The sequence below is a fragment of the Oryx dammah genome, unplaced genomic scaffold (assembly GCF_014754425.2).
Source record: "Oryx dammah isolate SB20612 unplaced genomic scaffold, SCBI_Odam_1.1 HiC_scaffold_9, whole genome shotgun sequence".
Classification (NCBI taxonomy): Eukaryota; Metazoa; Chordata; class Mammalia; order Artiodactyla; family Bovidae; genus Oryx; species Oryx dammah.
In genome coordinates, this window is record NW_024070193.1 from 54,029,115 (window position 1) to 54,044,935 (window position 15,821).

The window sequence follows — 15,821 nt, forward strand, 5'->3', positions numbered from 1 at the left end:
CAGGTGTGCACTGCACTGCTCAAGGAGCAGGAAGTGGATGGTGGGGCCCGAGGAGGGTGCGGGAGGGACGTGCTGGGAAGGAAGGAGAGAGAAGCAGGGGGGCCTCATGGGCTTCAGGGAGGATTTTGATGCGGAAGGAAGTGGGGAGGGTTTTGAGCACTGGAGTCAGAGGATCGCCTTATGACAGAAGATGCCTTCTGGCTGCCGAAAGGAGACAGGGCCATCAGGGCAGGGGCCCCAGAGACTGGCCGGAACGGGGGTGCAGTAAGTAAATGAGGGTTGACAGTGGCTGGTGGCAGGGCGTGGAGGCTGTAAGAGCAGTCAGCGCCGAAATGCAGCTTGTAGAGTTTGCTGGGCCGAGCGGTGTCGGGGGAACATGAGTAAGAGTGGGCTCGGGGGTACTGCCAAGGCTTTCAGCTGAGAGCCTGGGAAAACAAAGTTGGCATGTTCTGAGCCACAGAGGGGCGCGGTTTGGAGGCGGGAGTGGAAAGGTGTGTTTTGGACGCGATACGTTGAGATGCCTGTTAATATGCTAGTTTTCTATTGCTGCTGTAACAAACCGGCACAGACTCATTGGTTTAAAACAATGGAAACTGGTCACCTGGTAGTTCCATAGGTCAGAAGTCCTAGACAGGTCTCACGGAGCTAAAATCAAGGGTTTTTTCTGGAAGTTGTAGGGGACACGCAGTTTCTTTCTTTGGCCATATCGCTTGCAGGATCTTAGCTCCCCCGTCGAGGACTGGAGGTGGGCCGTGGCAGTAAGAGTGCCAAGTCTTGAGTGCTGGAAGGTGAAAGTGTTAGTTGCTCAGTGTCTGACTCTGTGCGACCCCATGGACTGTAGCCCACCAGACTCCTCTGTCCGTGGGATTCTCCAGGCAAGAATACTGGAGTGGGTTGCTGTGTCCTCCTCCAGGGGGGTCTTCCTGATCCAGGGATCAAACCTGGGTCTCCTGCGTAGCGGGCAGATTCTTTACCATCTGAGCCACCAGGGAAGCCATACCCTAACCACTGGACCACCAGGGAGTTTCAGAGGCTCGGTTCCCTTGCCTCTTGCAGCTGCGAGAGGCTGCCTGTTTTCCTTGACTCATGGCCCTGATCCCCCATCCACAGAGCCACCAGTGCTGTTTCTCTCTGACCAGTTCTCCTGGGGACACCTCCTTCTGACCACAGCCAGTTGAAAGAGTCTTGCGTTTTAGGGATAATATCATTCTGTTGGATCCATCTGGATATCCCAGGACCAGCACCCTGATTCCAGGCTTTCATCACATTTGTAAAGCCCCTTTCTTATGTGAAGTACCATATTCACCGGTTCCAGGGGGAGGGCTTGGACGAGTCTGAAAGTCCATGTTTCTGCCTAATTGCTCAGGTGGGTATGGACAGGTAGTCAGACGCATGAAGCTGGAGGTCAGGGGAGAAGGCTGATCTGAGACGTACATTTAGAAGCCATCAGTGTGCAAATGGTTTTAAAGACAGTCAGTCACATGGGCTCTCCCAGTCGAGGTGTAAGGTCAAAGCCATGGATCATCTGGGCTCAGCCAGACCTCCCTGACTGCTGTGTCTCTCCTGTTGGAAGGGCCCCTTCTTTCTCTGCTGCCCTAAGCATTGCTTCTTGGTGAGACTCGGCCCAGAGTCTGGCAGCACACAAGTCACCTTCCACTTGGCCTTGTCTGACTTTGCATCACGTGTCTTTTATTTTTTTAAAATGACAGCTTTATTGAGATCGTTCACAGGCCAGTCAGTCCACCCATTTCAAGTGAGTTTCAGGATGCTCCCAGCACCACAGTCAGCATTAGGATATTGTCATAAAGGACCATAGCTCCTAGCTGTCACCCCAGATTCCCCCAGCCCCGACCAACCACTAATCTACTTCCAGTCTCTATAGACTGACCCATTCTGGGCATCTCACATGAGCGAGATTGTAGCATTGGTAATCTTCTGTGATTGGCTGGCCTTTTCAATTTAAATCTGGATTTTGTCCTTGCATGCTCTTTTTACGTTTTTTCTTTAGTTTTCTTCGTTCAGTGCTTACAGGTTGTTTTTTTTTTTTTCAACCGAGCACCTGTTACGAAACCAGCCTCTGTGCTGCGATTCTAGAATGGGAACCCAAGGCATGCAGCCTCCTGTCCGCACGGAGCTCTGAGCTGGGTGAGCTGACAGCCTCACTCTCCCGGCCTGAGCTCCCCACTGACTTTGCTGATGGATCAGGGCCTTCATCCTCCTGCAACCTGGAGGAGGCTTCGAATTCACACTGACCCAGAGCCCTAAGCAGCCAGCCTGAACCATCAGTATTCCTTGTACCGAAAGAGTCCTGGCAGTCCTGCTCTGACGGGAAAGCAGATAGATGTGCTGTTGCATAAACATGGTAGGGGAAGGGACTTCCCGGGCGGTCCAGTGGTTAAGACTCCACACTCCCAATGCAGGATGTGAGTTTGAGCCCTGGTGAGGGAACTAAGATCCCACATGCCCCGAGGCACAGCCAAGAGATAAATAAACTTTCTGATAACAAATTATTAATATATATCATCCTTAAAAAAAAAAAAGCACACAGCAATCGAGCCTCCCATGGTACTTAGAAATTATGGTGCTTGTAAGTATTTTTTTAAAAATGCAGTTGGGTAAGTGCCAAATTGGGCACAGACAGGGTGCTCTTGGATTGCTGATTAGGTTAGAGGTGTTGTCTCCACCCCCATGAAGCGCTGCTGAACTAAGGTCTCGAATGATGAGTTGAAACTTGCCACTCCCACCCAGGGCTGGAGGAAGAAGGGTCTCCCACAGACTCCCACTTGTAGGATGCAGGGACCGTACCTTGAGCATCCTCTGTCTTCAGTATCTTAGGTAATGCTTGCTGATCATGAGCATTTAAGGAGACTGGTGTGGTGGTGACTCATTCATGTCTGGTACCTGCTATCCCTCAGCCCTCCCTAAGGGTGGGAGGTTTTTTATGTCGTAAACCACCACTTTTTCTTTTACCAGAGTCCAGAAAGGCTAAGATGGACCTCAGGGAGTTTCTTCCCCAGCTTTTCTGGGTAGCGCTGTGCCGGGGGCCAGCCCTGGTGGATCCAGGGAATTCGAAGCGGGGATGGCGTTGGTGAGGAAAACTTATTTATTTATTAATATAAGATTAGATTAGGAAGAAATAGTGTAGTAGGAAAATTAAGTGGAGAAAGAAGGCTGAATAACTTGGTTTACGTGGGAAGCCAATTAAGTTCCAGACAAGGAGCTTGCACCATCTACGTTAGGCCACCGGCGTCCTCTTGAATATCGGGGCGGGTGGGGGGTGCCCCACCTTGGGCTCCCCTTCGCGTGGATCTTAAAAGCTGGGACAAGTAAGTAGACTTGGTGAGCCTCCACGACCCAGATGGGAATTCAGCCAGAAATTAGAGAGGAGACACGGGGGAAACCAGTCCAGCGACTGGCCCCGTCCTCTATTGTTCAGAAGGCCTTTTATACTTTTGATAAAACATGGAGATCAATGGGTAACACAAAGTTATGCGGCGTTAGCAGCCCAGACTCTTACCCCAAACCAGGCTTTTCTCTCTGCATACCTAATTGTATACACAAGTCTTAGGTGATTTACATCATCTTCTGGCCAAAAAGGCCAATTAACATTTTACAGCCTTTTTTCTGATAAGGGTTTGTCAACCAGAAGACTTATTTGTGTTGATCTTCCCAAAGTCTGGTGCCACTCTCAGAAAGCACTAAATAAAGTTACATTCTTACATAGCAAGGACACAAGAGGAGTGCAGTGATATATAACAAAGAGAAAAGTAATTAACTCAAAAGTCTAGTGTTGCTAACATCAAAACTATTATGTATCTTTTTCCATATCCCGTTTACATTGATTAACATCCTCCCAGGTGCCTAAAAGATAAAGAATATGGAGGCCTGGCCGCAATCATTGAGTCAACAGTGAAAACCCTCTACCAATATAATTTTTAACTCTTTAGAAAAGGCTCTGTATCTTTAAGATGCTTTTAAGCTTTGTGCCTCTTGCAGTTGGGGGGCTGTAAGCAATTCACAAGCTGTAAGAGGTCTGGGGGAACCTGTTAGGCAAGCTAGAGAGTTATCAGAGGGGGTTTGAGCTGAAACATCCCTTTCAAAATGCAGAAGACTAAAGCCCTGATTTGACTTTTTCCAGAGAATATTAGAAGAGTGGAAAAGCAGGCAGATTCTTATTTTTGGGGGGGTGGATGCTCAGGAAATTCCAGGGGGAAAACCTGAGGTCTGATTAGCCTTGCCATCAGAGCTCTGCCGCATGACCTTGTCATGGGTGGAATTCCTCACGCTGGCTCCTGACAGCTCTGGACAGCAGCCACCCACTCGCGTCACCCCCCACAGACCACAGCTGGACCCCTGGGGCCCAGGATGGCCTTCGCACTCCAAGTCTCTGTCCTGGCTGCTGTGCTGTTTGTCCCGTGTGATGCCCGGATCTGCCCGGGATCCTCGGCTGAGATTTGCGAGGGGGATCCTGTGCGTCCCTTCCTGCTGCAGCCCCAGGTCTGGGAACTGATGCTGCCTCTGGTGGTCAGGCCCATGGACTGTTCAGGGGGCTTGGATCTTTGTGGCCCCAGAGCCCTCAGGGTCCTTGGCTGGGGAGAGCCTGGGACACAGTGTGGGCGGCATCCTGCAGCTTCCAGGAGGGTGCTGCCAGGATGGGAATGAGCCCAAGTGGGGGTGGCGGGCGCTTCAGCTGCGGCTTCCAGGTCCTCGCACCAAGGGTCCCCACGTCCCCGCTGAGGGTGCCTCAGCCTCAGGAGAGCAGCAGGCTTTTGCTCAGTGTTCCCTCTGCACCCATGCCCCATCTTCCCTGAGCCTCTCCGCAGTGTCCCCCTCCCCAGGGCCGGGTGGTACCATCTCCATCTCACAGGTGAGGAGACAACCTGCCAGGTGGAGGGCAGCATTCAGGATTCACGTCCAGGGAGTGTCTGCAGCCACCGCTCAGAGTTCTCCCTGGCTGCCTGGCTGCCTCGCAGAGCTGCGATGATGTGACCTCTTTCTTGCCTTCTCGTGACCTTTATCCCATCTTCAGGGGCTTCCTGTGAGTTGGGAAGCGTGACCCGTGCCGCCAGCACCATCTGAGGACCAGGGCGTGGTAGGCACGGCCTCACCCCACAGGACTTCGAGGAGCCCGCGCCCAGCTGTGAATTCAGGCTGGAAAGGGCTGGACTTATGCTGATGCAGAAAAGGTCACAAAGCCTCGGACACCGCCCTGGCCCTTAGCCTGATGCACTGCGTCTGTGCCCTCACCTCACTTCCCGGTGCCTGCATGCCTGGGCTGGGCCCCACTGACCTGCTTCCCAAGCCTCAACCGAAGTGCAATCACCTCCCGCTTCATTCGCTGCTGCCGTTTCCCCTGCTGCCCTTTCTCCAGATTTCCTTTGCTCCTTCGCGACTCCTTTCTTTTAAGATGGTTTCCAAGCAGACACGCAGACATGGAAAAGGGCTTGGCCATGCTCCTCCCTTGAATGCCTCCCTCGTGTGTCTTGAAAGGAATGCCTTTACAATGCTCCTGGTGTGCTGTTCCTGATGAGGAATGCCCGCCGCCTCTCCAGCTCCCTCTCCCCAGCGGCATCTCCTCTTATCTTCCTGGGTGTGTTTGATGTACAATTAACCTTTCTGCAGGTCGGCCCCTTTGCTCAGGACGAGCACCTGTCCTTCCAGTCTATGAGAGCCAAGTGTGGGAAGTGTGTGTGTATGTGTGGGTAGCGCCAGAGAGCCATCGCGGCCGCTGGGAGGCAGCAGAGAAGGATTGTGACATCAGCGGCACCCAGCCCAGCCTCCCCCAGGCCTGGACATAAAGCTTGTCCTTGCAGCTGTCCAAGCTAGGAGCCGGCTCCTCCATCGGGTCTTCCCCGACCTGGCCTCGTCGTATTGACCTCCAAATGGCCAGATAAGGTTCTCCAGCTGCGGGGGCAGCCTCCGAGGCACAGTTGGTCGCCTGAGGCCACTGCGGCTCCATACAGAGGACAGTACATGTGAGGAGCCTCTGACGGCCACCCTGCGTCTGGGCCGAGGGGCATCAGCCGGACTTGATGCCCCCTGAAGACCCGCGCCTGTCAGCAGCCCTCTGTCATGACTTCTGACCGGAGACGAGCGTCCATCCTTCAAGCGAGAACCCTCCCACCCAGCCAGAATGGCCTCCTTTTGGGGAATTAGAGACAGGCGCAAGAGAGATTCTTCTGGAGGAGAAATCCCACGTGCGCTGAGCGTGGGGAGAACAGTAGGTCCCTGCGGTTGCCACCGCATGTTCAGAGGACAAGCATCACATCTGTGTCTGTCCTCGGCGCGTGGTAGCGAGGGCCGTGCCCTCGACCGTCCCAACATGGTTCCCACCGGGGAGTGAGGGTGGACGTGACCAGTGGAATTTGCTGCACAGCCGGCTGGCCGTGGGGGCCCCAGGCTCTGCCAGTGCTGTTGACTGGATCCCCAAGTTGGACTGGGACTTTGGATCCCTCTGTGCCAATCCTCATGACCTCGGGCTGTTAGAGGGGGTTTCTTAGGATCCCAGATGACACTGATGTGCCGATGTGCTCTGAGGATGGAGTACTGGTTGTGACCACTTGGTTACATGCGCTGTAAATACTGAGATGGAGAAAAAAAGGCCAGGGAGTGAAGAGACGGTAACACCGTCATCAGTAGAACCAAAAATGTTGGTTTGGTGGTTGGTCCCTGGGCACTTGTACCTCTTAGACACTCAGATCCTCTTGATGTTCTGGAATTTGCCATGTTCCCTGTTTTGTGCCCTTAGTCTGTCTCTGTTTCCCCGCCTCCCAGTTTCTCTGGCCCCCCTCAGCACTCTCCATGTTTCAACTTCACGTTCCTGCTTTTTCTAAAACCCCTCATTTTGGGAAGACCACCTTCTCCTGACCCATATCCCTTAGTGAGCAGAAGCTGACTTGCCCTGGTGGCTGTGATCGCATGTCGTTGCATGTTCTGTGTAGCTGTGACCTTGAGAAGCAAGTGGCATATGAGGCCACGTCATTCCCAGCTACTCCTCCGCCCACTACTGTGCTCATGACATGGAGGGCACCTGAGGGTGGTGACGCTTGGGGTCTTCTTCCCCACCGCCCACCTCCTGGTGGCCCTCAGAATACCAGATAGTGTTCTTGGCGTGGCTGGGTCCCCCCTTTTCCTGTAAAGACAATATCTGGGCTACGTCTAGTTCTTGCATTTAGTGCCAAGGTTTTTGGGTTGACTCAGCCCACCCATACCTCCATGCCAAGATACCAGCACTCAGGGAGAGATGCCAGACTTAAAAAATGATTAAGCTGCAGTGTGTTTGCTGCTGGAAGAGAAGTTGACGTTCATTCTCTAGCTGGCTTTCTGTCTTGATCAGGTAGACTTTTGGGGAAAGTTGCAGCTCAGTAGTGCTCAGTGGGTTCTATTGAAGATGTAATCCAGTTAAAAATACCTCTTGTCAGGATGCTTGTTTTCCTGGCAAAAGTTGGCTGCTGGCATCCATCTAGTCCTTGCTGGAGGAAACCCTTCAGACCTGCATGGCTGTATTTCAGGGCTCCATGGGGAGCCGCTCCCTGCCCAGCAGTGAAACGACTTTTTGGAAGACTGGGTAAGGCACAGGCCTCTCTCTAAGGCCTTGAGGCAGAGGTTCAGCCCTTTGATTTAAGTTACTGGGTGAAAGCGGACATTAGTAGTAGACCCAGCTGCTTGTATTGGCCCCAAGCCTCAGTCCAGACAGCAGGGGAGATCACTGTGGAGAAAGACGGACACTGTCCGAAGAGGGGAAGATAGAAACGAGGCTGGGAAGAGGGTGGGTTTGGGGAGCATGGCGCGGAGTGAGGCCTCAATAGGGAACTGCATGGACTCTGAAGATAAATGTCTGTTTCCTGGTTGGTTTTTTCCCTGGAACTGACTCCAACTGTAATCACATCACACGTGTGTATTGAATAAAAGAGATTGGAATTTCAGTCTTGCTTGGAATTTGCATTTGTATAAAGGAGTAAAGATTTTTGTGAAAAGGATGAGACACCAGCCAAGTTCAATGTGTCTGTGACACCGGTGTTCCCCTTGACAGGACAGCGGGACCCACAGGGGTCTAACATGAGTTGTGGTGTTGCTTCTGGCTTTGGACCCCAAAGCGGGGATGAGCTTCTCCCTCTCAGATGAGGCGTAGAGATCGGTATGAGGCAGGGGCATGTCTGGTGCTGGGATCTTCTCCGGTTCGACCACTTCCCAACCTGAGAGCCCAGCTCACTTCCATGACCCTTGCAGACCTTGAGAGACCTGAGGTCAGTCTAGGCAGACCCACTCTATAAAATGCCCTCCCTCCCCAGTTTGAATGTGAAATGTCAAGGGTGACAGATACCATTTTTTTTAAAGATTTTTGTTTTGTATGTGGACCATTTTTAAAGTCTTTGTTGAATTTGTTATGATGCTGCTTCTGTTTTATGGTTGTCTTTTTTTGGCTGCAAGATCTTAGCTCCCCAACCAGGGATCGAACCCTCACCCCCTGCATTGGAAGGGGGAGTGTAAACCACTGGATGGCCAGGAAAGTCCCATGGCAGTAGATGTCTCATTGAGTATCCTTGGGACCCAGGTTAAGAACCCTTGCCCTGGGGGCCCGGTCACTGCTGAGCCACCAGGGGGCGCCGGCTGCCTGTCGGCCTTTTCCGGGCCCTCCGCTTTGCTTGTCTGTCCTCCTTTTTGCTCCCAACGCAGGAGTCACTGACTAGTTGTACCACACACTCTGCGGTGCTCATGTGGTAGAAATCCTGAGTCATAATTTTTGTTTTTACTAAAAGCTTCATTTTTCCAAAGCCTGCTTTTCTTTACAGCATATCCTAATTCCACTATATCTTCAAGTTTGCAGACCTTTTTACTGCCCAGCTGGCTCATTTGCAGAGCTCTCCAGGGGATGGGGGAGGGGGATTTGAAGATGCTTCTTGATCAGGTCTTAGGAATTTTCTCAGTGTTATAAAGCCGTTTTTTTCCTTTCAGTTTTCTTCTGAGGTGGAGAAACACTGTTCAGCCACCTCTGATCCCCTGGGGAGAGAAGCAGGCCTCGATGAGCGGGAGGGGGAGGATGCGACCGGCACGTGGGCCTGGCGGTGGAAAAGAGATTGGGCCCACTGACCGTTACCGCTGTTGTGGATTTCATGTCAGAGCAGGGCAATCTGCACGCCCTTGACCTTGAAAAGGGAGGTTTTCTGCCTTTAAAACTCCATCAAAGCTGGTTCTTCGAATTCTCCATTTTTCAGAGACCCTGCTAACTGTGGGCGCTTTGCAGGTACCCACAAATTGGTGTTCACACGGCCAGTTGACCTTCAGCCTGATGTGCCCCGTTGGAGGTGTCTACCCTCCATCCATGCATGCCTGTATTGTTTTATTTTTCTAATAATTGCTACTTTTAAACTTACTTTTATTCATTTTTGGCTGTTCTGGGTCTTTGTGGCTGTGAGTGGGCTTTCTCTAGTTGCAGCAAACCGAGGCTACTCTTTAGTGGCGGCGCACAAGCCCCTCGTTGCTGTGGCTTCCCTTGTGGTGGAGCGCACACTCTAGGCATGCAGGCGTCCGTATTTGCAACACGTGGGCTTAGCTGCCTTGATGCCGGTGGGATCTTCCTGGACCAGGGATTGAACCCATGTTCCCTGTATTGGCAGGCAGATTCTTACCCACTGGACCACCAGGGAAGTCCCACACATCCCCATTTTGAGACCCAGACAAAAAAGTGGTCTCACCTTCTGCATACGAATTGAGTCCCAGTTTGGGTGGAATTGGAAGAGGGGTGGTTCTCTACTGTGTTCACTGACAAAGTGATGAATGAAACCGGCTTTTTGTTTAAAAAAAAACAAAACTTATTTATTCAAGGTTTGGTAGGAGAATCTTTTGCAGGTTCTCAGAAGCTGGGAGAAACAGGAACATTCCTGGATCCTTGTAAGCTCAGGGCATAGTTTGCTAAGGATCTGCACCAGCCAGAGGATGTGTGTCAGACTCCCCGCGGCCTTTCTTCCCTTGATGGGGACTTCAGGGCTCCCAGGAGTTCTGGCCACCAGTCACCCTGGAGTGAGTCAGCTTCTGGGGCCTGGCACCGGCCTGCTTTCCCTTTGCTGGAGCCAGTGTCCCTGGAGGTACCGTGAGGCGCGGGAAATGTGACCCTGATTGGACTGGGACGAGCTGGAGAGGCTTGTGTGCACACTAATGCTTGTTTGCTGTGGCAGGATCTTGCGAAAGGCTTCTTGGCTCCTTGGAGATCAGGGACCGGCTGGGCTTGGTCTTCAAGGAAGGCAGACGGCAGGAGATGTGTGGTCTGGGTGGCCTCTTAAGCGTCTCCCTGCGAGCAGCCATGGATGGGAGGGGTGAAGAGTTCCCCACGCACTGGCCTGCAGGCAGCTGGGAAAATCACAGTTTCGGAAAAAAGAAGCCTTTTTCACTTCGCAAAGCTGACTTGAGCTATTGATTTGTTTACCTCACACTCAGTACTTTGCGAGAGCAACTCATTTCAGGCAGAACAACTGCACTCCAAATGGAGCTCCCTCTCTTTTTGAATTTGTGTTTTGGAGAACAGTTGAGCGATGTTGTGTTCCTTTTGGGTGTCTAGCAGTGATGCTGTTGTACACCTACAGGTATCTCTTCTTCAGGGTCTTTTCCCGTGGCGCTCCCTTTCTTGCTGAGATCTGCAGGGACCTTGAAAGCCAGGCCTGCCTCCTCCAGTGCAGGCTGGTAACCTGATTTGCTTTCTTTTTTTTAAAAGTTATTTATATGTACTCGGTCATGCCAGGTCTTAATTGTGTGAGGTCTTTACTTGCGGCACATGGGCTCTCACTTGCAGGGTGTGGGCTGAACCTGGGCCCCCTGCATGGGGCTTGCAGAGAATAGCCACTGGGCCACCAGGAAAGTCCCACGATTGCTTTCGATTGTGCTTTCTCCTCCTGACACAGGATGCCCAGGTGTTGCCCTCTTCTGCCCCCTGCCCCGGGTGGAGGGAAGTCTGCTCGCCCTTCCCGCCTGTCATATCGCTGCAGAGGAGCCAGCAGCTGTGTCACCGAGGCACGGGCTTTGCTGGTGGCTCAGAGGTAAAAGAATCTGCCTGCCAGGGCAGGAGGTGCGGCTTCAATCCCTGGGTTGGGAAGATCCCCTGGAGAAGGGAATGGCTACCCACTCCAGTATTCTTGCCCAGAGAACCGCATGGACAGAGGAGTCTGGCAGGCTGTACAGTCTGTGGGGTTGCAAAGAGTCAGACAGGACTGAGAGACTAACACTTTCCACCTTTGCATTGAAGGGTGGGTGTCTGAGCTTTCTGGCTTTGGTGGCACCTGATTGGAGATGCAAACTCAGAGAGCACAGAGGCAGCCGCCCTTTAAAATTCACCTCAAGTGCCCAGGAGAGGAGCAAGGAGAGTGAGGAGGACAGCTGCGTGGGAGGGGGGTCCTGCCTTAGCCCGTTGGGTGCAGAAGTGCAGCGGCCTTGATCGCCACGGGCGCTGCAGCAGAGGAGCTGAAGCTGGAGGAGAGACAGGGCCGCTGGGCGCTAGGCTCCGGTCCCCCTGCCCCTGGTTTCCCAGCACGGCCCCAGACTTCGCTCAGGTCCAGCCACTGGATCACAATCAGTTGTTTCAGTACATCCAGCAAAGCACCTTTCCGGTGATGTCATGTAAGACACGTGGCTTGAGTCTGAGGAACCAGGCAGACGATGGAAACACGATTCTTGGCTGGAGGACAGCCCCGTGGACTTGGGAACAGTTTGAGAAATATGTCTAAGGAAAAGGTCTATCTCAGTTGAAGTCTTCCTCTTGCTTTTAAATGGCATATTTATGTATGTATGTGGCTGCATCATCGAGGTCTCTGTGGCACACGCCCTCTCCAGTCGTGGCCTGGGCTTCAGCAGTGTGGCACACGGGCTTAGTTGCTCCACGACACATGAGATCTTAGTTTCCCCCACCAGGGATCGAACCCGTGACTCACTGTTGCAAGGTGGGTTCATAACCACTGGACCATCAGGGAAGTCCCTCAATTGAAATTTAAAAAACTGCTATCCCGGTGGGAAAAATACCTTATTTCCTCTGGAGCATTGGGGAGGAACGGCCAGCATGTGTGTGTGAAGCCGTCTGATTATCGACACCGTGATAGCTACGTAACTTTTGTGTATCGGAAATAGATGCCATGGTTCTGTCTCCTGAGGTTGAAGATTGTTAGTTTCTGTGTGGATATTTGGACACGTCTGTATCCTTTTATATGAAAATGTTCAAGCTCCTGTGTTTCTGTATTTTAAGTTCACTGTGTCTGACCTGTCAACAGTAATTAGAAACAATTATGACGTTTTGTGTGGAGTGCTTTTGCTGATAGAGAAACAAGTACTTTGAGAACATAAATGAGGAACGGTGAATAAATTGGTGGTTTCTTTCAAGAGAAGAGTTCTTTGGTACTTAGGTATCCAAAAATTTTGCTCTCAGCAACCCCCCCTGGCACATTTTATTAACTTGCCTGCTTTCTGTGTAATTTGGAAAATGGGAATCAAGCAACTGAGCGAATAAAACTTGCATCAAAGAAAGCACAGGGTCTGCTGGTGGACTGAAGCTTAGCATTGTTGTACCACTTCAGACTTTTTCTTTACATTTTTATTTTTGTTTCCCTGCCTAAATGAATGCCAACAACTGAGCCGTTTTTAGTCATATTTGCCATCTTGATATTAACTAATGGGAGTAGAAATAATTTCAGAGTAGATTTTCACATAAATAAGGGTAATGTCAATTTCAGAGGTGTCTGGCGTTTGCTGATAAACAGAAATTTGCATTACTTATAGTGTAAATTTACATTAGCTGTAGTGGGTTGTACAAGTTAACAGGAGAACATCATTTGGGAATAGTGGAGGTGAATGGATTCATGCTGGCATGTTACAGTTATTAATAGCTTCTTGGAGGGCAGGAAGCTTTTTGTCAGGGGAGGTGCTTAGGTCAGAATGTTCACTTACTGATGAGGGGGGTGATGAGCGAGTTCCTGTAGTGCTTGCAGGCGGGGCCTGCACCCCAAAGATCGTCTTCGCCCCGCGGCCGGGAGCACCAGCTGGTGGAGAAGTTCTTTCTGGGCGAGCCTGGGCTCTCTGCCTTTTGCCAGAAAACATGGGTGCGGTGCTGTGCCTCTCCCTTCTCGGAACCAGCTGGTGATTTTTATTGATGATCTTGTTTTAGCCAAATTCAGGCCCTGAATTGGTTTTGTCTGAAGATGAGAAAAGCGACACTGAAGATCAGGAAGAGACGGAGCTGGGCGTCATGGAGGACCAGCGCAGTGTGATCCTCCACCTCATTTCTCAGCTCAAGCTTGGGATGGATCTGACCAAGGTAGGACGGCGCGTCCCCAGGGACTTGTGGCTGGTCATCTGGGCGCTGTGTTTCCCTCTTAGGCTTCCCTGTCAAGCATGGATGCCCCAGGGATGATTGGAAAGGCTTTTTTTTGTTTGTGTCATACAACACGTGGGATCTTAGTTCCCTGATCAGGGATTGAACCTGGAGCTTAACCACTGGATCACCCGGAAAGTCCCTGGAAAGGATATTTCATGCGGACACCCATCCCAAGGGTGAGAGCCTGGCATTTGCATCTCTGGAGGAGCTGAGATGCTCCAAGGGCGGGGAGAGCACATGAGATGATGAGGACAGCTCCAGATGGGATTTGTCTCCCACTGTGTCCTCAAGAGGACGAAGGGTGACCTAGAGAGATGCAGGTGGCACATTAGCCATGGAAAACAGGAGGAAGCAGACGGTGGGGGTGGGAGTGAGCCTGACTCCTGGCACCTCCTCCCGGGCCCCTGGCCACCTGCTGCTGCTGCCTGTTGCTGGCCTTCACCCTGCTGGTGACCAGACCTCCGTGCCCATGTGGAGAGCTGTGTGCCCGCTGGTTGGTGGACATGCAGAAACTCCTGCTGGTGTGCACTCATCCTGGGAAACTGTGTTGAGAGGTCTCAGCATCCTCACGGTGATGTCCAGGAGATGGCCCATGTGGAGCCTCCCCCCACCCTGGGCAGTGTCTTTGTTCTGGAGGCGAGGGGAAAGGCCACTGTGCTTGCCGTGGAGAGGTGAGGGCGGGCCTCAGTGGCCTTGCGGGCTGTGTGAGGTGCCTGGACTTGACTGCCTGACCTACCTTGGGTTCCCTTGCCTTGTCCTGATTCTGATGCTGGAAGTTCAGCCTCTGTGCCCCAGTGCCGAAAGGAATCTCAGAGACAGAGTTTTGGGCGATGTAGAGAAGAATAGCTTTATTGCTTTGTCAGGCAAAGGGGGGACGCAGCAGTTTAATGCCCTCAAGTCTGTGTGCCCCAACCCAGGAGGATCTGGTGAGGAGCTGTGGAGCAGCAGTTCAAGGGCAGCTGCTGCTGAGGCTCAGGGCGCACAGGGCCTGTACTCCTTTAGCCTGGCCCGGGTGATCTCTAGAACCGGGCTGGTCCACCTGCCATTTGTCTATCCATCTTGTGTACAATGTTGTTTATCACCTTATGTATAATAGTTTGCATCTGCTAATCCCAAACTGCAAGGACAACCCAGATTAGGCTTGAACCCGAGGTCTTTTAATTGAGATCGCACACCTGGTCTCAGGGTTTAATGAAGCTCAGGTTCTTGATGTCTTACTGCAGAAAGAATTCAGTGAGAGACAAAGTGATAGGTAAGAAGTGCATTAGTTTAGAGAGAAGTACACTCTACTGACAGAGTGTGGGCCCTCTCAGAAGGCGAGAGAGGCCCCCAAATACGGCATCTTTAGTTTTTATAGGCTAGTGAGCAGGAGGATCACTGCAACTGTTTTGAGGGAGGGGCGGGAATTCCCAGGCCTTGGGCTGCTACCCGCTGTTTGATGTCTGATGGGCAGCCTCAGAGCTCCCCTGGCCTGGCGGGCGAGTCGTTTCGTTTGCTGTGTCGCACTGAGCCTATACTGAGGCGCGAGGTCTGGCGGAAGTTGACTCGCTGGCCATCCTGAACTAGCTTGCTCTAACCGGTTGTGGTCGCACCCTGTGGCTGTATCATTCTTTTAAAGGTTCTGCCCTTCCCCTTCCCTTTTGTTTCAGACCTCACCCTCTGTCCTTTCCCCATTCTCTCCTTCCCTTGGCAACCACACTTCCGTCCTCTGTGTCTCTGATTCTGGTTTTGTTTTGTAGATGTGCTCATTTGTGCGGTAATTTAGATTCCGCCAATCTGTGATATCACATGGTATTTGTCTTTGTCTGACTTACTTCAGTAAGTGTGGTCATCTCTATGCCCATCCATGTTGCTGCAAATGGCATTGTTCTTTCTTTGTTAATGGCTGAGTAATATTCCATTTCTTTATCCACTCACCTGTTGATGGACATTTAGGCTGCTTCCACGTCTTGGCTGCTGTGAATAGTGCCGCAGTGAACACTGGGGTGCGTGTATCTGGGTATATGCCCAGTACTGGGATTCCTGGATCATATGGTAGTTCTATTTTTAATTAGTTTTTTTTTTGAGGAATCTCCATTTTGTTTTTCACAGTAGCTACATCAAATTATATTCCCACCAGCAGTGTATGAGGGTTCCCTTTTCTCCACACCCTCTCCAGCATCTATTGTTTGTAGATCAAGTCTTTCCTGTTGTCTCCCCGCCTCTTCTCAGCTCTTGACTATTCAGTGACCCTTGTGCTAATCTGGCAGTGGATGAACGTGGCCTGAATGGCACTTGGTCCAGGGAGTGGGCACCCTGGAGGGGGAAGATTCCTCCACTCAACAGTGAAGCTCTGGCCTCTCCATAAAATAAGAGCATGGCTCTGTCTCTGCAGAGATGGCCAGGGCTGCCACATTCACGGGTCAGCTGCCTCACCAGGCCTTTAGGGCTGCCACATTCACGGGTCAGCAGCCTCACCAGGCCTTTAGGG

The 15,821-nt window shown here is 51.8% G+C and overlaps 1 protein-coding gene across 1 annotated transcript in view; it reads left to right on the forward strand.

Annotated features, from left to right (window-relative positions):
- The window catches only part of OSBPL10 (oxysterol binding protein like 10), a 326,754-nt gene that overhangs the window by 276,571 nt on the left and 34,362 nt on the right, over positions 1–15,821 (forward strand). Inside the window, exon 7 of the mRNA XM_040246324.1 lies at positions 13,140–13,291. Within this exon, the coding sequence (XP_040102258.1) occupies positions 13,140–13,291 (152 nt within the window). The remainder of the gene's footprint in view (positions 1–13,139; positions 13,292–15,821) is intronic.